We start from the raw sequence: 23,383 nt of genomic DNA, 5'->3' as shown, positions 1-23,383 counted from the left end.
CTGCCTCTGTTAAAAGTATGTGGTTGACAGTTCAAGGACACATGTGGCGAAGCTTCTCTCTTTAACCAGACCAGGATCGAGCAGCTCTTCCAACCAGGATCAAAACCCCTGACATAACATCAATATTGACAGATATTGACTCATGCAAACATCCAGGAGGCTCAACACAGGCCTTGAAGGCTTCGACACAAGGATGTCACAATGGATTTCCTTCTGTGAGAGAGAGAGAGAGAGAGAGAGAGAGGGAGAGGGAAAGAGAGAGGGAGAGGGAGAGAGAGAGAGAGAGAGAGAGGGAGAGAGGGAGAGAGGTGGAGAGAGAAAGGGAGAGGGAGAGAGAGAGAGAGAGAGAGAGAGAGAGAGAGAGAGAGAGAGAGAGAGAGAGAGAGAGAGAGAGAGAGGGAGAGGGAGAGGGAGAGAGAGAGAGAGAGGGAGAGGGAGAGAGAGAGAGGGGGAGAGTGTGGACAGAGAGAGAGAGAGGGGGAGGGTTGAGGGAGTAACACTCACTGGCTTTGGATCCTTGTTTGTTTCCATCTTGTTGTGCCAGTTTTATTCCGTCGCGAGTATAAGTCGAAGAGGGAAAAGAAAGCTCCGACATCTGGTTGATGGAGTAGAAAGAAAGTGACAGCTTTTAAAAAAAATCGCGAAAATTTGGGTTGAATAGAAATTAAGATGTATTATAAGTTAAAGTGGACGGTTCAATTAAATACACATTTAATAAGGAAAATTCTAATACATAAATCAAGTATAACTTGATATAGAATTTAAAAATGTAGAATGTAAGATGAAGACGAATGTAAAAAACTAAATTTGGTTACAAATTGGAGATTAAAAATCAAACCTGACGATCACAAATACATGACTGTTTTTTTTAACTGGTTTGAGAATATTTATCAACCCTGGACGTCTCTGAAATTTAAAGTTTGTATTTAAAATATATATATATAAATACTAGTGATGGTCTGATGAAGCTTCATGAAGCAGTGTCATTATCGCCAGAGTCCACTAGATGGCGTCTCTGCACTATTTTCCTTTGTTTTGAACAACTGTTCTAATGAAACATCATTTTTAAACTGTTGGCGCCACCTACTGACCTCTAAACAACATGACACTGCTTCATGAAGCTTAATGAAGCAGTGTCATTATATTCAGAGTCCACTAGATGGCAGTCTATTATCTTTTCTTTTGTTCTGTTCTAATGAACATTTACCTTTTCTTTTTTAAACTGATGGCGCCACCTACTGACCTCCAAACAACATGACACTGTTTCATGAAGCTTCATTAAAACATCACTAATATTAAGCAGGTAATTATTTGTGTATAACTTACTATTTATTTACAAGTAAAATAATTGAAATTGTAGCTTAAAAACTCACTCTGGATTAGACTTTTTTTTAAATATTACAAAGGTTCATAAAAATCATAAAATTACTTTAAAAATACTTAAAGTACCGTTAAAAAATAAAAAGGGAATTTCAGGCAAAATAAATATTTTGACCCAAGTTTAACCTCTGCACCATTACTACGTTATTCATGGGGTCTTCAGTACGTTGGGTGGTACCATGACACAACCACATGATCTACTCCAAGTCTTGGATCTTGTTCTCGAGTCACTGCAAAAGCCCGTCACCACAGATAAGATTAGAAAAAAATCGACCGTCATTGGAGAGTCATGTCTTCTGGCTCAGCTCTTTCGTCAACCCATCGTTTCACTCCGGACCACCGTGACCGTCTTCACGCTGAAGGGTCCGGGTCTCAGGTTCGGCTTCAGAAACCGCTGCCAACCCTCTTCCTGTCGAGCTAATTACGACCGTGGCTCGCATGGAGGCGTATCATTAGCTGTAATTACTGTCTCACCACCATTTTTGATTCTTTCATGACTGACACGAGCTCTGAACATCCTGCAGCCTCAGCCCCGGCTTGTCAGGTAAACAAGGATTGAGCAGAGATTCCCGTCAGGAGGAAATAGAAGGAGATGTTCCTGAGCGTCGTTTTCATGTCAACAATAGGTTCAGATGTTCGGCTAGAGCGGAGGAACAGATTCAGGTCACGTTCATTTAAAAAAAACGAAATAACGTACAGTAGCGTTACTCGTTCTTCCTGCTAAAATATGCCACTAAATGTGTTTGATGTTTATACATTTGTGGGAGATTCTTTTGGAAACACGAGCCGCCATCTTGTCTCAACAGCCGCAGTGTTGCGAGTTATTCAACCTGTGAATAACTTGGACCCCCCCCCCCAACCCCCACAAATCCCCCCCTGGAATCTCACCTGTCGAGCCCTGGATGAAGAGAAGAAGACGCCTGCAGCAGCAGCAGCACGAGCGAGCAGAGATTCACTCGATTGAAAAAGTCTGCAGGGTTGACCGACCAAGAATTTCAGCTCATAAAAAATGTGGTGAATTCCAGGTCCTTTGGAGGGGAGGTGGGCGGAGCTTAACTCAACTATAACAATCTTGATTAATCTCCAACTTTTGTTACTTATATCCACAAGGTATTTAAAGAAACGACCCAAAATAAATGACATTTCTAGTTGTTATATCTTCAAAACTGAGACTTAAAATTGTAACTATTAAGAGGGTTGAATAGAGGATTATTCTTTAAATGTTTTAATACATTTATGTTATGTTTGTTGAAAACAAAAACAGATAATTCCCCATAAGGTTAAAATGATTGGATGTGTATTGATGTAGGGAAATGGTTTAAAATGTATAAAATAATAGAGAGATTAGATAGAGATAAGAGATTTATTTTGCAAAAAACTGTACCTTTTTTTAGATATTAAGGTTTTTTCTACTGAATAAGTTTGTTTAAAGATAACATTAATACCTTCTTTATGTTTTAAATTCTTATTCCACATATTCCATTCTGACACTAAGAATTTCACATACGGGTTCAAATAAAAGAAAAAGAAGAAAAAGTTCAAATATTACATTTTTTAATGCCGGTAAAAAAGGGAATGTTCAAGATTTATTTGTCAAATTTTGTGGTAAATTCACATTTAAATAGAGAGAAGTGGGCGGAGCATCTAACAATTTTAATTCATTTTCGATTCTTGTTATTAATACCAACAAATTGATACTGAAAATAAAAGTAGTTTGTTAGATTGTTATTTAATACTTGGTTACTTCAATAAAAACACTTGGTTGATTATAAACAAGAACATTTTTGGTGAAATATATGTATATTTTTTAACCTTTACATTAATACAATAAATAATTGAATGCTTATTTACGTGGGGAAATGGTTAAAAATGTAAAAACAAATTAGACTATTATTCACTAAAGAAAGAAAGTATTTAAAATGATCGGTTAAAGACTAGATTAATTTCTTTATAAATTTTTAAAATGTCATTCGATGAATTAAAAAAAAAGGCTGATAAAAAAGGGAACATTTTAGATTTATTTTCTCATATTTCGTAGTAAATTCAGGTTCAGAAAGTGGGCGGAGCATAACTCCACGATAAAAAAAGGACATTTGTCATTAAATCTTCAATTCTTGTTACTTACATAACAATTGCGACAATTACAATTCTCCATATTGGAAATAAATTGTCATTTTATTCTTGGCTACTTCAATAAAAACACTTGGTTTATAATAAACAAGAACATTTTTTTGGTGGCTTTAATTAATAATGTCAATGACTATTATTTAAAAAAGAGAGAAAGTATTTTCCTTGGAGAAAAAATGATTGATTAGACTATATTCACCTCTTTTCAACGTTTTAAAATTAAATTCCATGTTAACTAAATGTCACTTATGGGGTTCAAACAGGTATAAAATGGGTTTAAAAAAAAGATAATGGCTGATAAAAAGGGAAAATTAAGGATTTTTTTTCCTAGTTTGATCTTCTATCTACGCTTCAATACTGGTATGTCCTTAAAGAAATTGTGTTTTTTTAAAGAAATGTTAGATTTATTTTTAGATTTAAAACAGTGTAGTTTAGGGTTTTATTACCACAGTCTGAACACACAGTCGCAGATTAAAATCAAATGACCTCCTGGACGTATGACTCGTCTTTACAAGCGACGTCTTCTTTACGGCCCTCGTGCACACATTGAAATTCAAGTGTTACGAAACGTTCAGGTTGGTTGCGAGCAGGCTGAGGTTGTGTGGGGGGGGGGGGGAAGTGTCAGCTGAGCCACAGTACCTGGAGCTCCATGAATCCCTCGGCGCTTACGCAACAGACGAACTTAGACTCCAGAATGAGTGGCTAGCCTCGGTGTGACGTTACACCGGCACCGAGAGAACAGCGCAGCCATGCATGTCCAGGTCTTCGTGTTTTTAACCTTCTAAGACCACGTACTGGAGGGTGACTCAGGGGTTTGGTTTAGGAGTCATGGGTTCACATGACTGGTTTAGGAGTCATGGGTTCACATGACTCTGGTTAAACTCCCACAAAACCGCCAGGAGTAATAACAGATGATCAAGGGACACCTCAAGGCACCGTCCTTTCACCAATGAAATTAAATAGGTTATATCTATATATCAGCACACATACACACACACACAAAACAGCAAGACATTATTTTCACAAGTTATTCTCATCATTTGCACCATCAACCTTTTCAAGTCCGAAATTTTGTCCAACGCAAATCTCTAGTGTTTGAAAATGCAGCAAAGTGAAAACACATTTGGCCGAAGTTATGCTAAAAATAAATAAAATGTTACTGTTTAATTCACTTAAATACTTTGACTTGACTCCAAAAATAAACTTGTCAACTAGTGGACAAAAATGTTTTTATTTAAAAGGTCGGCCCATGAATATAATGCCGATATTAATCTGGTCCGCTGCGCCAAAAAAATAACGTTGGGGAACCTAGAACCCATGAACATAACCTAATGTATTTTGAGAATTTCATTTGATGGGTACTCGGCACACACTTTTAGCAGTAGTATGTAACATTACATATACATTATCCAAGAGGTTCAAAAGACAGGAAACTGGACTGTGTAGGAAGACGTTTCACCTCCGATCCGAGAACCTTCTTCAGTTCAGAACCGAACTAGGAAACGTCTTTCTAGAACCTCTTGGATAACCATGACCTGGATGAATGAAAACCTTCACGTACATATACATCGTATAGTTCAGTTCCATTTTCGCCACTAGGGGTACCCGACACACAATAGGAACCGTCTTCCTTGCTCCCATATCGTCGACCCGAGATGCAACTGCGTCACGACAAAATGTTGCGAAAGCACGTCGATGGTAAAATGAAGTTCTTTTAACAGAAGATTCACTGCTACAGAGGTATTGCTTGTATATTTTATTTTATGTACAGTACATGTAAAAAAAAAAAGAAAAAAGGAAAACAACAAAAAAAAAAAAAGTAGCCAATAACATTGTCCAACATGGGCAACAGTAACAACCATCGTTGCTCGTACGTGGAGCCCGCGACCACCACATCCTTCCTTCTTTTTTTTCGGGGACTCCGCCCCCTTTTTCCTCGTCGGGCAGAACCCGCCACAACAGAAGCGTTTCTCGTCAAGCGGGGGGGGGAAAAAAAAAAAAGAGGAGCCGGTCTGGTCAGTTGACATTGACTGTGTGCAATTTTTTTTTTTTTGATCGAGGGCTGCTTCTCTACAGACCCCCACCACCACCACCACTCCCCCCTTCCCCCCCCCTCCCCGAAACAGAGCCGCTTTTCAACAAAAAGGTCACTAAAGGTTAGCGCCACAGTTTGCTTTGGCCGACGTCTCCATAACCGGGAGCCAGCTTTACATCTCAGCAGTTGAATTCACAGTAAATCCGACGGCGTGTTCGTTCCGAAACCGATGGTCGCGAACGCTCGAGGACGAAGCGAGGGGAGAGAGAGACCACCACCCCGAGTCGAACACAGCAATACCGTGTGTATGACCCTGGGGGGGGGGGGGTCGTACGATAAACCAACCAAAAAAATAAAATAAAAAGGTCGTTCTATTTTCATTTCCAAGGCCGTGGATAGTCGACAATAGCATTTCTGGACCAGGGCTGTATCTCGCGATAATGTGTCAGACAGTGCGCTAACAGCAGGCCACCAAGGTACAGATAAAGTGCTTCTTTTTTCTTAATGTGACGCTTTAAATAACTTAAAAAGAGGATGTAGAAATGGGTCTCTGGATGGATGAGAAAACGAGTCGAAAAGGGCAGGTTTTTTCCCCCAAAAGGAAAATGGGAGACGATTGTGAATAAAGTTCAGCATAAATACATCCAGGGGGTGTGGGGGGGGGGGTCCAGCTAGGTAGGTAGCTACGAAGGATTCGCGAGAGCAGTCGCCCGGTACGAGCCGTTCACATTTTTACGATAAGACTTTCTTAAAACAAAAAAAAACTGCAGCCAAAAGTCCTGGGGTGGAAGGGGGAGGGCATAGAGTCGGTCCTTCTGACGACGACAGCAGCAAACCCAGCCAGACTTGAAACATAAATAATACATTCGGGTCTTTCGTAGTGTGTGATTATTTGCTATTGAAATATGGACTTCAAAAAAAAAGGTGGAATAGTGTAATCCCTCAGTAGGAGTTGTGGCCTGGTTCTGCTCCCTTCAGTCTCAACAAATCTCCACCATGGTGGGAAGAAGAAAAAAAAGGAAAAAAAAAGGCATATAAATAGTAACCGTGGCAACCGCACGTCCTCCCTCTGGGTCTGGATGACAGAGACTGGGCACTCAGGAAAAACTCAAAAGACCTCCTGTGGGCCTGTGGATGAAAGAGAGGAGCGATGATGAGCAAACAGGTTATCGATGTTGAGCCGGGTCTTAATTTCAGATAAAACAAAAATTCAACTCTTCGACCCCCCCGAGAAACATTTCCTTTAGAAGGGGTTGGGAGGGGGGGGTGTTCTTATAAAGGAAATATAGGTCATCCGTCATGTTTGTTCCTGCCTCCTATCACTTTCAGACAATCTTTTAACCTTTCAGAGTCAAGTACACACGGCTTGAACACACACGGATTCTTTCGGAAATGAAACGGCCACGGCCCGACAATGAGCTTGTCAAAAACATTCCCGGCTAAGTGTCTCCGAGACACAAGAGATCTTTTGTTTGCCGTCGGTGGAGAGGGGGGGGGGGGGGGGGTAAACACCAGCAAGGTTCTCTCTCTTTTAAGTATCTTCCTTTAGGTCTCTCCGAATGTATTGCTCGAGATGGGTTGAGACATTCCATCTTCTCACTCGCCAACCTCATGTTTTAATGGGATCTAGACGCGATAACAAGAGCGAACCTTGATAAAGAATTCATACGCAACAACATTTTCTCGTCTGTATGGTCGACCATTAACTTTCTGTTTACATGACTGAACTGGGATTGGCCGATTACCTAACGCGTCTTTTAACAGGCAATGCTTTTATTTAAGTAGACCCTGACTTGTTACTTTACAGCGGATACTTCAAATTTTCATTCGTTTTCCTCGATTTTTTAAAACAATTTTCTTATGTCAGATGTCAAGTTACTGGTACTGTTAACGTTTGTGTTCAACCTTTAACATGATATTACATTTTATTTTTAGGCAACTTTTCTACACCCAAGGTCAACATACACTGAAACGTGACTTAAAACGTTTAATCAGTTAAAAAAACAAAACAATTCAAAAACACAATGCAGAATAAACTTTTTTTTCCCCTTTTTTTTTTTAGGACCCTGCTTTTTGTTTGATGACGTTGTGGATTGGAATTTTCGGTTAAGCTGGTTTGTGACACTTCACAGGTTTTGCCTAATTTACTAATTCATTTAATTAAAAGATTAAAAGCATTTAAATAACGAAACTTTGGACAAAAGATCACCTTGAAATAACATGACTTAGCGATGCCATATCTTAAGGCAATACTTCTCAAGTGTATTTTTGCCAGTTTGTTTTAGATTGTTGTCTATTAATTTCCGGGGTCAAGTAATCCAGTTTTATTTTGATTGCCTTTCTGTCGCAATCTTTATATGATGCCAAGTTTTCAATTTCTCTTCACTCAGACCTGTAGAAGTCCTTCTTAAGAATATGTTTCTGCTACGTTTATATTTGGCTCACCGGTCGACTTGTTGAGCAATGAGTTACACACACTGATCAAACATCTGCTAGATTCCATGTTGCGCAAGTTTTAAAGTTAGACCGGTTTCCTCTTGGGAGTTTAAGAACGTGAAAAAAGAAGAAGTCAGCAGCTGGAGGTTTGAGGTCTCGCCAGGATCTACGTTTCAATTAGGACCATGTAGGATCCCGATCTGGTCACTGATAGTCTAAAGACCTACTCCAGGCTCAATGGCACCGATTGACTTCTTTAAATCATGACATTCCTTCGCTAATGAGACCGATTTAACCATCTCTCGCTTCCTGTCCTCTTCATTTTCTTCCCCATACATTCCTTCAGACAGTCTGCAGAAGGACTCTTGAAAGATTTACTGCCTGAATCCACTGCAACAGCTGCTTCATGATGTAAGTGCACGAGAGGTCTCCTCGCCTGCCGTCGCAACGTGATCACAGCAGGCTTCCTAGCTGCGAAAAATAATACACTAAGAAGCTACTACTTCCCTACTTGAATAAGCACAGGCTCAAAGCAGCGTCTTAAATTCAAATCTCAGACCAACTCCCACTTATTTGTTTAAAAGAACCGTGTGACCTTGAACACATAGATAGATGAAATAAGAATGTGTATTACGCAATATCGGGGCCTATTTAGATTCTATCTAAACTGGATGCTAGCATAGAACACATGGACGATGTTATGATGGGCCGGACGAGCCGAATAATCCTGGGCGACCTTAACCAATTCATTACTCATTCGACAACAATCGTACAGAAAATACCGCCGGCGTCAACTGACCTACGTATCGCAGTGGGAAATCAGCGACGTAATCTCTGGGCTCATGTGACCGACCGCCTTGGCCGCCTCCAGGATGGCTCTTCGGTACATCCCTTTCTTTTTCCGATTGAAGCGGGACCTAAAAAAGTCTCTGAAGGGCGAGAGTTTGGCGACGGAGAGCTGGGAGGTGGTGGGCGAACCGAACCACGCCACCTTGGCTTGAGGCCACTGGGCTTCGCACGTCGCCGTTTCCTGTTTGCGGGTGCCGTTGATGCTCAGGACCCGGGCGGGCCACCAGGGGAAGCCGTGGATCTTCCCCCAGACGATGTCGCCCACCGCTACGGCGTGACCGTCCTCCGTCACGCACTTCGTCATGCTGCGGGTGTGAAGGCGCACCGTGATGGGGGGTACCGTCTTACAGTCGTCCCGGGAGGGCACGGAAGAGGAGGTCACCGAGAGGTCCTCGCCCGGTGCCAGGTCGCAGAGCTCCGGTGAGGTGCCGTCGGAGCTGAAGGATTTGGACTCGTCCAAGCTGTCGCTACTGCAGACGGACAAGCTCGAGGAATCCGCTTTACGTTTACGGAAATTAATAAGAAGCGTGAGGTCATTGTGGCCTCGTTCCCCTTCCTCGCCCGAGCTCCCCGACCACAGCTCCAGGGAGTTCTTCTCCTCGCGGGAGTCTTCGGAGTGCGGGAGGCCCGGCGCCCGTGGGCTCCTTCTCCTGGCACCCCCTACCAGTTCTGCCTCATATTCCACCACACCCTCGTCACTTTCCCTCTGAGGAGTCTTTAAGCAGATCTTTGGAGAGGGCAAGTCCTGACCCACATTTGTAAATGGTCTAGATAGTTTCAGTTTGGGAATGGACACCGTCAGGCCCGATCGCGTGGCGTCGAGAATGTGCCTTTGCTCCTTGGTGGGATCCGTACTCGGTTTGCCGTTTTCCCCGAGTCCATTTTGAACGAGTTGTTTGGGACAGAAGGGTTTGACCGAGCCGTGGACTCTCGCGGGGATCTTCATGACCTCGCCCTTTCCTTGCGGAGTGCTGTAGGAGATCTTGATGACGGGGCTGTGAGGGATGACATCAGCGCCGAGGAACTTCTCCCCTTCCGATTCTCCTCGTTTGTCCTTCCTGAAGCGCTTGCCGTCGATGCTCGTGCCGTTCTCGCGCCTCTTATTGTCCTTGGGCGTGACCACGGTATCTTTTCTCGACAGCTTGGCGGGCGTGTCCTTGTCGTCGCCGTCGTCCTCGCTGTGTAGTGCGTTCTCTTTTCTGGACGTCTTAGTGTTGCTCATGCCATCCTTGCTGTCCTCGTCGCTGTTCAGGGTGTTTTTACACTTTTCGCAGAGCACCTGCCGAGGCCGCAAGCGGATCGTGCTCATGGTCATGCGGCCCGGCTCTCGCGTCCGCCGCTTCTTCCTCTTGATTGGTCGTGGCGGCGGCTGCGGCACCCATTGGTTGTAGCTGTGTCGCACCCATAAAGGCTGGGGGAACGGGGCTCCTTCAAAATAAGGAGGATACGGGGTCTGTCCGGCGGGAACCGGGGTGGGCACGGGGCAGGGGTGCAAGGGCGTCGCGAGTTCGTCGCTTTCCGGGAGCGTGTTTTCGTCTTTTGGTCTGTGAGAATCTTGGCTGGGAGATTTAGGGACTGGGATCTCGCTCAAAACGTCCGGGACTTCACAGGTTGATTTAGACACTGGAAAGTCCCCCGGCTTCGCCGTGAACTCGGGTAGACAGAAGAGTCCGGTCCTGAAACGAAGATAAACACAATAATGAATACATGCGAGTGCCAGTTGTTAATGAAAACATTCTCCCGACACACTTTTAGAAACATGATTTAATGATGACGTTTAACAATTGAAGACTTGAACACGTGGGTGGGAGAACACGCATTTCATTTTCTAAAGTAAAGCCGACAGGAGGGAAACGTCGGGGGTTTTAGGCATCGGGTCGAGATGAGAAATAAGTGGAGCTTCATGTCAGGAACAAACTGACGCTGTGCACCCTGTCACCTGTATGCTGAGAAATCTTTACATGTGGGGGATGGGAGCTGCAAACGCAGGCAGTTATCCGTCGCTCTGCTCGGAGCAAGATAATGGCTCTCATATTATATCTGTGAGAGATTCGTCTTTCCATCCAGCTCTACCCCGACGCCAAGGTGTCTTTTTAAAAAAAAAGTGCTTGGCAGTCAAACTACAACATGGCAGAGCTGCTTTAGCTAGTACACAAAAGACTCCAGGATGCCCCCCCACCCTCCACCCGCCGACTACCCCCCCTTTCTTTCAACAACATCTGACTGAACAAAAACAATTCCATGAATCATTTGGGATTCACAGATATACACACAGTGGAGCCAGGAGACCTGCCGTTTGTTTTGAGCTTGTGGTTTAATGCGAGGTGAAATTATTAATTAGTGTGCATTTGGGAGAAAAAAGCTGGAACCCAAGAGTAATACCTGGCAAAGCGAACCAATCCCTGGGTGAAGCTAGAAAAAAGAACCTAAATGTGCGGACGACATGTTTTAAGCCTTCGCAGTATATAGTGGAGCTGGAGGCCCGAGTCCAGCGCAGCAACAAGGAGCAGCAGCCATAATAACGTTGCCCTTCTCTTCAACTGTATAACTCACCAGAATCATGACATAAGGAACACAAACAATGACAGGAACTGCTTCGACTGGTAAAAAAAAAAAAAAGGAAGGAGAAGCCACTAACTTATCAGTGACACGGCCTGGAATACAAGCTCTATTTTCAGCTTCCCACTTGGATGGTTTATTTTTACAGAACGTGAAGAGACATGAAAAAAAAAAAGATCAATCATCCATATTGACAAACTGATGAAGTTATTTTTCTACTTTAAACATGTAGAAGCGACAGATCAACTGAGTTCTTGAGGTTGTGAACTAGTCATGGAAACATAACATATAAAAGATTATAATAACATTGCTTTAAGGTTTTTTTTGACAATTCACAACATCATCAGCTCAGCTTTTATTTTAAACTAAATAATCTGGAATTGACATTACATTGTTTGAAATATACTAACATCATGTTTAGATTGTGATGAATTAATGTCATTATCTATTGTTTCTACAGATGCATATATGACTGAACCAGTTGTCAGTTAAAACATCATCTTTATTACATCACCACTGGATGATATAATCTGATCTTGACTCAACCTTGTTTTGTTTTATTTAACATGCATTCGATCCTGAGTGACATTTTTTGTGTTTTTTTTTTTAAATAAAAATTGCAGCTCAGGCCTAGCTTTTCCTTCCTTGAAGCTGCTAATGTTTGATTGATAGGCTAACAATAAGCTACACATAAACCAAACCACATTTGCCGTTTTCCACGAAAACACCCGGTGAAGTGAACGTATAGACTGGCTGACGTCGTCGCCATTCGAGGTGTTTAAACGATAAAATGTCGTTTATGTCACGTTATATTCGAGGCAGCGTGAAATCAGTGCTGTTAGCATGCTAGCCAGTTAGCATCCGCTGTCAGCTACAATCTGTGTCTGTAGTTAGCGCGGCCTTGTTAGCCGTTAGCTTCCGTCACCCCGCCGAAGTTTTTTTCCCGAAAAAAAGAAGAGGAAAAAAATGGGGATTCCGGGAGAAAATGGGAAAACTCACTTTTTGTCGCAGTCGAGCAGGATCCCCGTGTAGCTCCGGTCCCGGTAGGTGAGCGTCACCACCAGCGTGTCGTTAACTATTTGATCGATAGTGACAGGTAGCCGAGAGCCGGCCAGCAGCTCCTCGGCCGCAGCCTCCATGTTTCCCGCGGTGCGGTATCCGGCTCGGCGGTGCTCGATCCCGGCCAAGGGAGCCACGGTCGCGTCGGTCGAGAGATCCGTCTGGTCCTGCGCTATGGAAGCAGGAGGCTACAGCGGGGCATGGAATGACGCCATCAGCCCTCCACGCCGAGGCAATTACAACAGCACTGCCACCGCTGACATCACGCTCCGTGTGCCGGAGACAAGGCCTTCCCTTTCTGTCCGTCTTTTCACCCGAGTTTGATGCCTCATTTTTTACACTTTCTTGGCCTAGAAAAATGGAGAGATTTTTTTTTTCCGCGGCGATGAAGGAGAAGGTTTTTTTTTTTTTTAATGGGCTGCTCCGGTGTCGCTGTGTAACACTGGAGCATCGATTCTGTGGAGCATTGAACACACACATGAGACATGTTAGGAAGTTATTTAAAGAACAACGTCATAAGAATAATAAACAACCTGTTATTATATGATTATAACATTAAAAAAAACATCACATTTTCTTCAATGAAACCTTATTTTAATCTGACATTTTAACTCCATTTGGTTTTTTTTTAAGAAGAATATTAACAAAAACAAGTGTTTTATGTTTGTTACTAAGGCTTTTGAGCAGAATTACATAAAAAAAAAAGATTAAGCCATTCATTTTATTCCACATATTTAAACAATATGATAAAGAGATCCCAGCTACACAGGGAAAGGGGCAGTGGACATCTTAAGGCGTTTTTTATTTGTTCAGGCTTTTCCTTGATTTTCTGGAACTCCTGTTGTGTTATCAGTTTTATCTTGATCTTTAAAGTATATACTTTATTGAATATTGTTTTGATTGTTTAAGCGCTTTGTGACCCTGGTCTGGAAAAGCGCTATATAAATAAAAATGACTTACTTACTTACTTACATGTTAGTGGAACATTATAAATGTAGATCTTCCTGCATCTGTAGCTTGACATTAAAATCTGAGATATACTATGTTTATCATGTTAAAATGTGTGACTAAAACTATGACTAATGTAAGTAAAAATAGCTTTTATTATCATACAACCTAAAGGAAACTGAAGTATAGATTATATACATAATAAAACATGGCATCTGTTTATAGTTTTGCTATAAGGACCAGTAAAAGGGTCATGTTTAAGATATTGTTACATGATTGAACCACAAACGTTTTCGTTACAGCATCTTTATTTCGGATTCAAACCTGAAATAAAACATTTCAAAACATGTCATTAAGATGAATTGCTAGTAACTGAGATAACAAACACCTCTTTGAATGGGATTATCATGAGATTCACATAAATCTTTTAACATCAGACATTAAAAACACAAAAAAAGAAACAAGCAAATCTAAAACTAGTGCTATTGACACTATAAAGCTTTGAAATAATCAAGATAAGCTACTCAACAAGAGGAAGATAAGCATCTTATCCTGAAGGCAAAATGTTTTTTAATCTTGTTGTTCTGCAGCGGAGGCAAATAAAAGTGACATTATATATGTTTTTGGTCATTTCCGAGGCCGAAGCAGGATGAAGGCCTGTCTTTGTGGTCCGTGTACTAATGGCTTTCAAGAACCAGTGAGAGTTAATAATTGTATTGCTGTCTCGCCCTCAGTGTTTCTGTCATCTTTGTACAACAAACAGGCGACTCTGTGGTCAATTATCTGATGTTCTTCGTCTGTTTTTGCAACAGAGCAACGTGACTCTGGCAGAACAAAGAAAAGTGCTGATACCCTCCATTAGTAGTTCACGATGCTGCCGCTAGATGCCGCTAATTCTCCGGGAAATCTTTTTTTTACAACAGCAACGAGCAGAGAAATAGTACATTATTACATAACACAATATAACCTAAATAGAGTAAAACAAATATATTTAAAAAAAAATGAAATGAAGCTTAAAATAAATTTTAACGTGTGTTAAAAACAAATCATTAACGTAAAAGGGGTTGGTGCAGAATATAATATAAACTTTATATAAACAATATAAAAAACAAAAAGTTTTGATCTAGAGACACAGAAAATCATCACTAATAAACATATAATAAATAAATAGATGGATAAAAAAGGCTGATTAAAAGAGAAAATGTACAACAATTTGAATAATAGCTGTCTATAGTATTATTTAAAATCTAATGAAGGGTTTTATTAAAAAATAATCTATTGTAAAGTATTGTAAAGATAAAAGTGAAAATATGATAGAAAAATAATAAATAAATTCACAAGTGTAATATTCTAACTTTTATAATCATCTCATCAAGTATTTCAACACTCCCCAAAATGCATAACACCATTTGCAATAAGTAAATAATATATTTCGATTAGATGAATAAATACAAAATATACAATAAAGCCACTAATAAATAAAGTTAGTTTCAGAGGTTTTCAGTTTCTATGATTTAACACGTTGTAAAATAAATAAAAGGGCATCAACCAGAAGTAGTAGAAATATCAAACCAATCCAGTTTATAGTTGTTCCCAGTCTCACAGTTGATCACTGATAACGACGCTCGCTTCAGATATGATCTGAGCTTCACCAGCACCATTAATACTGACAGATTTCCCGACGGAGAGCTCGTTGTTTTATTTGCTGATATTTCATTTTTATCGTTTCGACAGGTCTCGAGTCACCGGGAACAACCGCGGGGTTCTACTGCCCCCTCGTGGCCGCTTCTTTTCTTACAAATCAACGTGTCAATAAAATGAACTAATAGCTCCTCAAAGAAGATATGTTGGGATGGCAGTTCATCAGGATGTCTTCAGGCAAAGTCACGTGTTCATATCTTTATTTAAAATAAACACGAAGATGAAGTCATAGAACTCACTATTTTTATCACTAAGATTTATCCATTTTTGTTTAATTTGTGACTTTTGACCTTGTGACCTTTAGAAACGTTTACATAGTGGTTCCCTTCATGAATTTTAGTGGAGAGGAATGAACAATAGACAATTATTTTTATATAAACTAAATAAGTATAAACAAAACAAGCCTGTTTCATAAATAAAGATAAGCAAACAAAAGAAAAAGAAACAAGAAAATATCTATAATTAAAGAAAAAACGTACTACACCTTAAATAATATAAAACAAACAAAGAGTAAAACATCTATATATTTGACAATTCCATGAATTACAACGTGTTTTTATTATTTTATTATTTCAATTATTTCGTTTTTTTGTCATGTAAAAATGTAAAATTAAATTTAAATTTATAAAATCTCCCTTCCAGGGGAATTTTATTTTACCTCAATGTTCTAGGTCAAAATTATAATTAAAAACAATTTCATAAACAATATTAAATGAAACTCTGACCTGAAACAATGAACAGCATATTTTAATCAGAATCAGAATCAGAATCCTTTATTTGTCCCGCGAGGGGAAATTCGGTTTAAACAGCAGAGCAATATACAAACAAATAAAAACACCCAGAAATAAAATAATAAAATGAAAAAAATCTAAATAGAATCAAATAGAAATCTGCACCATATTATATATATATAACATATTTACAAAAATAACAAGAAGAGGTGCTGTTAAATATTTAAAACATGTCAAATAGAGTGAAAGGAATCAACTGAAACCAGTTTTCTGTCAAACTGACGGATCAGTCGGAGGTTAAAACACATTATCATGTTATTGTTTTCAGTCTCGATGATGGAATCATAACACGGTCAGAGTTGAGGGAACAAGGCGAGCAGAGCAACGATGAAGCCCAGCGTTCATCATACCGTCATCTCGTGGCACAATCTTGTGAGCAGCGGGTTGAGTTCCCAAAGTACCAAATTGGATAATTGAATTGTAAAAAAAAGATGCTGAGTCTGCAGAATGTAAATGTCTCCGGTGCAGGATGGTCTCTCTCCCCCCGGATCACTGTCAGCCTCCCAGCTGCGTCTGATCGATCATCTTCATGTGGATGATGATATTACTGAGAGGGCGGCGAGGGAGCAGAAGCCTCAGCTGTTGCCGAGATATTTAGGGCGCCAGGCTGGCAGAGCCCGGGGCCACATGAGACCTGTGACCGGTGTGAAGCCACCACGTCACATGTAACATGTATGTTCATGCAGCGCACGTGATGATCCTGGTTTACACTTCCTGTGCTGGATTCATCTCGTTTTTTTTTAACAACACGAGGGATAAAACAATTAAATGTAATTACTATTTAATTAAAATTGTACTGAATTAATCATTTTATTTCACACCAGTCATATTTTTATTTTTTATATATTTTAATTGAAAATATACCTTTAGATTAAATTAACATTTTACTCTGGTCGTTATTTCTTTCTGTTTATTATTTTATGACTTCATATTTTTATGGTTCAAGTTCAATATTTTTGTATTGTAAAAACTTTTTGATAAAAGTAATAAGTAAAGTAAATAAGTAATACTTGTATTTCCCATGATTATGACTATATATAATAATAATAATAATTATAATTATAATTATAATTATTATTATTATTATTATTATTATTATTATTATTATTATTATTATTATTATGAGGATGATGATTATTATTATGAGTAGTAGTAGTATTTTTAATATTATAATTACTCAGGTAAGTTATTTATTTTAAATGTTTTCAATATTAATATCTCACTATTATCTTTGTTTACCATAAGTAACACTAATATGATAGATATATAATTTATGTTTCTGTTTTAATAAACTTGATTAATTTCAGTCATTTAAAAAAAGGAAAAAAAATATTACATTTCTTATTTTTTTATGGTTCTAAAATATCAAGAAATATAAATAATCATATATATCATAGATATAAATAATAACGTTTAAAATAAGTAAAACGTGTACATAAATAAATATACATTTATATATATATATATATAAATATAAACATATATATATCTTCTCAACTTCATTGATCCGAATTTGTAATATATATATATTTTTGTTTAATCCCTCTTGAAATAAAATGGTAAAAAAAAATTGTAAAAACATTGAAATTAAGTAGTAATAATTATAATAATTGCGGTAACCATGGCAACGCTGACACTGAGGGCAACAAAGCCTCCTGACCCTCCAGGCTCTGCTGGTCCTCAATAAACACGATCACCAAACAAACACCATCATCATCACTTGATCTCCAGCTTCTCTCTCATCCATTCAATGACTGTCGTCAGTGATTCATTCATCACAGACTCACGTCACACACTTGAATATTGCTAACTTTACAACTAGACTTTACAGTAATGAATTGAATTCAAACAAACAACGTCAAGCACATGTTGTTGAATGAAAACAGTTCAAATAGTGAACTTTAAAAGATGATTTAATTTCACTTATGATCGTTCGAACGTCTGCTTTAGTCACAGCGTTGAGCTAGAGAGGCTTTCCAGACCACATCCGGCCAAGACTTTCAGCATAAAACTCTAAACCGGGTTCTCGACTGCGTGTGTGAAATAATAGTTTGGAACCAAGTAAACGAGAACTTCCAGAACAAAAACACCTCCATGAGAGTAGTTGCAGGTTCACTGCTAGAACTTCCCTCTGCAGGTGAAGCCAGACGAGAACAATCGTTCTTAAAAAAAACAACCAAAATAAAAGTATTGCTTTGATTTCCACAGCACAATCTCAAAATGTCATTTAAGATAAGTTTTATCAAATTATTTATTTTCACTCAACACACTTAAGCAATAATCGAGCAAACTTTTCCTAATTTTTTCTTGACTTTTAAAAAAGCGAAATCAACTTTTCTTAATGAACATTATTCAATGATTTAATAACAGGATTATTTAGTTTTTATTCTTCTACATATGTTTGCAGCACCAATTATTCTTAGTGTAATTACTTAGTTTCCAAAACACTTTTTATTTTTAGCTCCAATGTTAAGTAAAGTTACATTTTAAAATGAAATTTAAACTCATTTTAGTCTGCGGTAAATAAATTACACAACAGTGCAACAGAAGTCTTGTGTCTTGCATCCTATAAAGGATGATAAATGACTTATGTATAAATAAATGTTCAAATGTATAAATAAATGTATAAATAAATGTATAAATTAATGTATAAATAAAATTATAAATGAACATATAAATAAATGTATAAATAAATGTAAAAATGTATAAATAACTGTATAAATAAATGTATAAATAAATGTATGAATAAATGTATAAATAACTGTATAAATAAATGTATGAATAAATGTATAAATAAATGTATGAATAAATATATAAATGTATAAATAACTGTATAAATAAATGTATGAATAAATGTATAGATAAATGTAAAAATGTATAAATAACTGTATAAATAAATGTATAAATGTATAAATAAATGTATGAAAGTATAAATACGCAACAAAATCTATAAATACGTTACAAAATGTATAAATACATTTTTAGATAAATATCAATATGTCAAAATGTCAAAATAAATAAATGACTTCTGATTTAATTTTGGTCAAAGAATGGAGCTGTTTTATGTAAAAATACACATTTTGTTATTTAAACATTTTGACATTTATTAATACATCTATACATTTTGTTACGTATTTATACATTTATTTATACATTTTCACTTTTATTTATACATTTATTTATACATTTTGACTTTTATTTATACATTTATTTATACATTTTCACATTTATTTATACATCTATTTATACATTTTCACTTTTATTTATACATTTATTTATACATCTATTTATACATTTTCACATTTATTTATACATTTATTTATACATTTATTTATACATTTATTTATACATTTATTTATACATTTTCACTTTTATTCATACATTTATTTATACATTTATTTATACATTTATTTATACATTTTCACATTTATTTATACATTTATTTATACATTTTCACTTTTATTTATACATTTATTTATACATCTATTTATACATTTTCACATTTATTTATACATCTATTTATACATTTTCACATTTATTTGTACATTTTCACATTTATTTATACATCTATTCATACATTTTCACTTTTATTTATACATCTATTTATACATTTATTTATACATTTTCACTTTTATTTATACATTTATTTATACATTTTCACTTTTATTTATACATTTTCACATTTATTTATACAACTATTCATACATTTTCACTTTTATTTATACATTTATTTATACATTTATTTATACATTTTCACTTTTATTCATACATTTATTTATACATTTATTTATACATTTTCACATTTATTTATACATCTATTTATACATTTTCACATTTATTTATACATTTATTTATACATTTTCACTTTTATTCATACATTTATTTATACATTTATTTATACATTTTCACATTTATTTATACATTTATTTATACATTTTCACTTTTATTTATACATTTATTTATACATCTATTTATACATTTTCACATTTATTTATACATCTATTTATACATTTTCACATTTATTTATACATTTTCACATTTATTTATACAAGTCATTTATCGTGCATCATAGCATTCTTCCTAAAATACTAATAGTGAACAATTCACGACTAAAATCGAAGTGAATTTTCGTCACTCTTATTTTGGTGGCAGCATCAATCTACTTCCGGCGCTTCTCTCCGTCTGCGCTGACTCTCTGCTCTGAAGCCCAGACAAGCTCACAAGCCTCACAAGTCTCTGGTTCCGATCAACACCGCGGAAGAACCGAGTCGCTCTCGTGGCGACTGACCCTCAGCACCCCTCAACTTCACCCCCGCCGCCGTCATCCTTGAGCAACTCTTCATGTTGTCGTCTCCAAGAAGAAGAAGAAGAAGAAGAAGAAGCTTGACTTGGTTCTCCTGCGCAACAACCGCCGCGCAACCGACGCCAACTGACGGGTCCTGAGATGATGAGCGAGAGCCGCCGGTGTCTCCGGAGGAGGGTCCCCTGCTCGAGGGTCTAGTTTCTCCGGTCCAGAGGCGAGGAATGCTATCGGAGCATCCATGTTTCACTGGGGCAAGTGGAAGAAGAGGATGGGGGCCAACAGTTCTTCTAAGAGACCCGTGTTCGACGAGAAGGAGGATGGTGAGCTTCACACGCAACTTTCTCTGCGTGTCTTCATTCTTATCTTCCTCTCAGCGACCTTTGAACTTGTCAAAGTTGTGAAGATAAAAACTTGCAAAATTCGAATTAATTAATTTTAAACATATTGATCTATTATGAGCTTTTATTTTGGAGGTTCAGGTATTAAGCAATTAAATGAAACTCAAATTATTTTTACATTTTTTCCAAACACTTTATTACTTAAATTACTAGTATATGACATAATTAATTGTATGACATGGTTTTGTATATATTTTATTTTCTTTAGACACGAGGGTCGCGGGGGCAGCAAACTGTTCCACGAATACATGGTTACAGAAGATGGAGATTTTGGTTAAAAGATGAGAATTTTGAGTCATCATTTTTGACGCTAGGTTTTTGAGGCACTCGGGGGGGGAATTGTTGTGAAGAATATACACTTTATTTGAGATTTTTTAGTAGAATATTTAATTTATTTTGATTCTTATATTCATTATATATACAAAGACACAAAGTATATCTGAACGGGTAACTACTAGCAACAAGCTAAGCTAGCAAGTATAGCATTCATTTTGAAAAAACGTCCTTCATTTTACTTTAAAACTGTTTTTTTTATAAGGTTAAGTTTATTACTTTAACTACCCAAAAAAGATAACAATAAAACTGTGTGGGAACTTTTCCGCTGTAGACCTTGGCTCCTGTTAAGGTTTGAATTAGACATTATTTTGTAACAGAAAACATGAAAGTGTTGCACTTTATTCAAGACTTATTTAGTAAAATATTTAAATGGTTTTGATTCTTATATTAATGATATACAAAGACACAAAGTATATCTGAACGGCTAGCTACTAGCAACAAGCTAAGCTAGCAAGTATAGCATTGATTTTAAAAAACGTCCTTCATTTTACTTTGAAGTTCTAAAAAACTTCATTAAAACTGTTCATTTATAAGGTAAAGTTTATTACTTTTTAACTACCCAAAACAGATAATAATAAAACTGTGTGGGTACTTTTACCCTGTTGACCTTGGCTCCTGTGAAGGTTTGAGTTTGACATTGTTTTGTAATAGACAACATGAAAGTGTTGCACTTTACTGGAGACTTATTTAGTAAAATATTTACATCATTTTGACTCTTATATTCGTGATATACAAAAAACACAAAGTATATCTGAACATCAGAATGACTGCAGCTAGCTACTAGCAACAAGCTAAGCTAACAAGTATAGCATCCATTTAAAATGTCCTTCACTTTACTTAAAAAGTTCGAAAAAATGTAATTAAAACTGTTTATTATGGGGTTAAGTATAATAACTATTTAACTACCCAAAAGAGCGAATAATCAAACTGTGCTGGAGCTTTTCTGGTGTAGACCTTGGCTCCTGGGAAGGTTTGAATTAATCATCTCTGTAAAAGACAAACAAGCGTTACAGGGTCAAACTGTTTAATTAAAAAAATAAAACACTTTTATTTATAACAATATATATTTAAATATCCTGCATAAAATGACAGTTTTGTACGAATATCTTTCCAAAACATTAAATATATTCTAAGAAATTTTCTGAGTTCCTTAAATAAATTATATTTATAATAAATACCTGTATTTTGTTTCTTCTATAAAACACAGGTGAGCGAACAACACTCTGGACAAGATAACACTTTTAAACATGATTTTGAAATCTGCTCGTCCTCCTCCGTCTGACTGAGCGTCTTAAACCTCAGAAATGTTAATTGCATATTTAAGAGCAGATTAGTGTCACGCATGATGGCGACGTTCATTCACGACGGCTTGTTCGGGAGAGTAAGCTTCTCCAAGCCACGCGTTCATTGACCTCATCTTTGGACGGAATCCACTTTTACTGAGTCGGATCGGGATGTTAGCGACGAGGAAAAAATTGTTATTATTGGTAAAATATAGGTGGTGACTTTTATGATAACATAAGATTATGACCACCAATGAGGTATTTTTTTTTTTATTGCCAATATTTTTTCTTTAGTTTATCTAACTATTCAAACACTTTTAAAAACTTTTATTGACAAAATGAAATGCACATTTAACATCTCCCTGACCTCATTCAAGGGTTGTCCTGTCTATGAAATATCCAGAAACTTCTGTTGGTTCGGTAACTCATAGTGATGGTCTGACCAAGCTTCATGAAACAGTGTCATTGTTGTCAGAGTCCACTAGATGGCGGTCTCTGCACTATTTTCCTGTTGTTGTTGTTTGAAATTAATCGACAAAAAATAGAAGTTTACCCTAATTTATTTCTCAATTTCCCCGAAGGATGGTGCAGGATATTTTTTCCCGAGCCAACACATAAGCCACATCTAAACTAGTGATGTTCTGACGAAGCTTCATGAAACAGTGTCATTATTTTCAGAGTCCACTAGATTGCGTCTCTGTGATATTCTCCTATATTTTGAACAACTGTTTTAATGAAACATCATTTTTAAACTGATGGCGCCACCTACTGACCTCTAAACAACATGACACTGTTTCATGAAGCTTGATGAAACACTGTCATTATTCTAGAGCCCACTAGATGGCGGTCTCTACACTATTTTCCTTTTGTTTTGAGCAACTGTTCTAATGAAACATGATTTTTAAACTGATGGCGCCACCTACTGACCTCTAAACAACATGACACTGCTTCATGAATCTTCATGAAACAGTGTCATTATTTTCAGAGTCCACTAGATGGCGTCTCTGCACCATTTTCCTTTTGTTTTAAACAACTGTTCTAATGAAACATCATTTTTAAACTGATGGCGCCACCTACTGACCTCTAAACAACATGACACTGCTTCATGAAGCTTCATGAAACAGTGTCATTATTCTAGAGCCCACTAGATGGCGGTCTGTACACTATTTTCCTTTTTT

General features: G+C 37.4%; 2 protein-coding genes across 2 annotated transcripts in view; one reads left to right on the top strand and one right to left on the bottom strand.

The window, feature by feature from the left end:
* Positions 1–5,634: 5,634 nt before the first annotated feature.
* pwwp2b (PWWP domain containing 2B) lies at positions 5,635–12,807 on the bottom strand. Its single transcript, XM_087802877.1, has 3 exons — positions 12,386–12,807; positions 8,778–10,503; positions 5,635–6,670 (listed from the first exon to the last, which is right to left on the bottom strand). Exons 1-2 carry the CDS (start codon positions 12,523–12,525, stop codon positions 8,778–8,780), a joined length of 1,866 nt encoding a protein of 621 aa, XP_087659003.1. The 5' UTR covers positions 12,526–12,807; the 3' UTR covers positions 5,635–6,670.
* A 7,350-nt stretch (positions 12,808–20,157) lies between these two features.
* Positions 20,158–23,383, top strand: part of stk32c (serine/threonine kinase 32C) — a 92,574-nt gene continuing 89,348 nt past the window's right edge. Inside the window, exon 1 of the mRNA XM_087802982.1 lies at positions 20,158–20,508. Coding sequence (XP_087659108.1) covers positions 20,427–20,508 — 82 coding nt within the window. The 5' untranslated portion in view covers positions 20,158–20,426. The remainder of the gene's footprint in view (positions 20,509–23,383) is intronic.

The sequence above is a fragment of the Callionymus lyra genome, chromosome 11 (genome assembly GCF_982586985.1).
Source record: "Callionymus lyra chromosome 11, fCalLyr1.hap1.1, whole genome shotgun sequence".
NCBI classification, from domain to species: domain Eukaryota; kingdom Metazoa; phylum Chordata; class Actinopteri; order Syngnathiformes; family Callionymidae; genus Callionymus; species Callionymus lyra.
The sequence above is the reverse complement of the archived record's forward strand: the minus strand, read 5'-3'. Positions and strand labels throughout refer to the sequence as shown.

Coding starts and splice junctions, on each gene's coding strand:
- pwwp2b (XM_087802877.1), bottom strand. CDS start 12,525: ATGGAGGCTGCGGCCGAGGAGCTGCTGGCCGGCTCTCGGCTACCTGTC. Junction 10,504..12,385: donor CTGCTCGACTGCGACAAAAA/GTGAGTTTTCCC, acceptor TCTTCGTTTCAG/GACCGGACTCTTCTGTCTAC.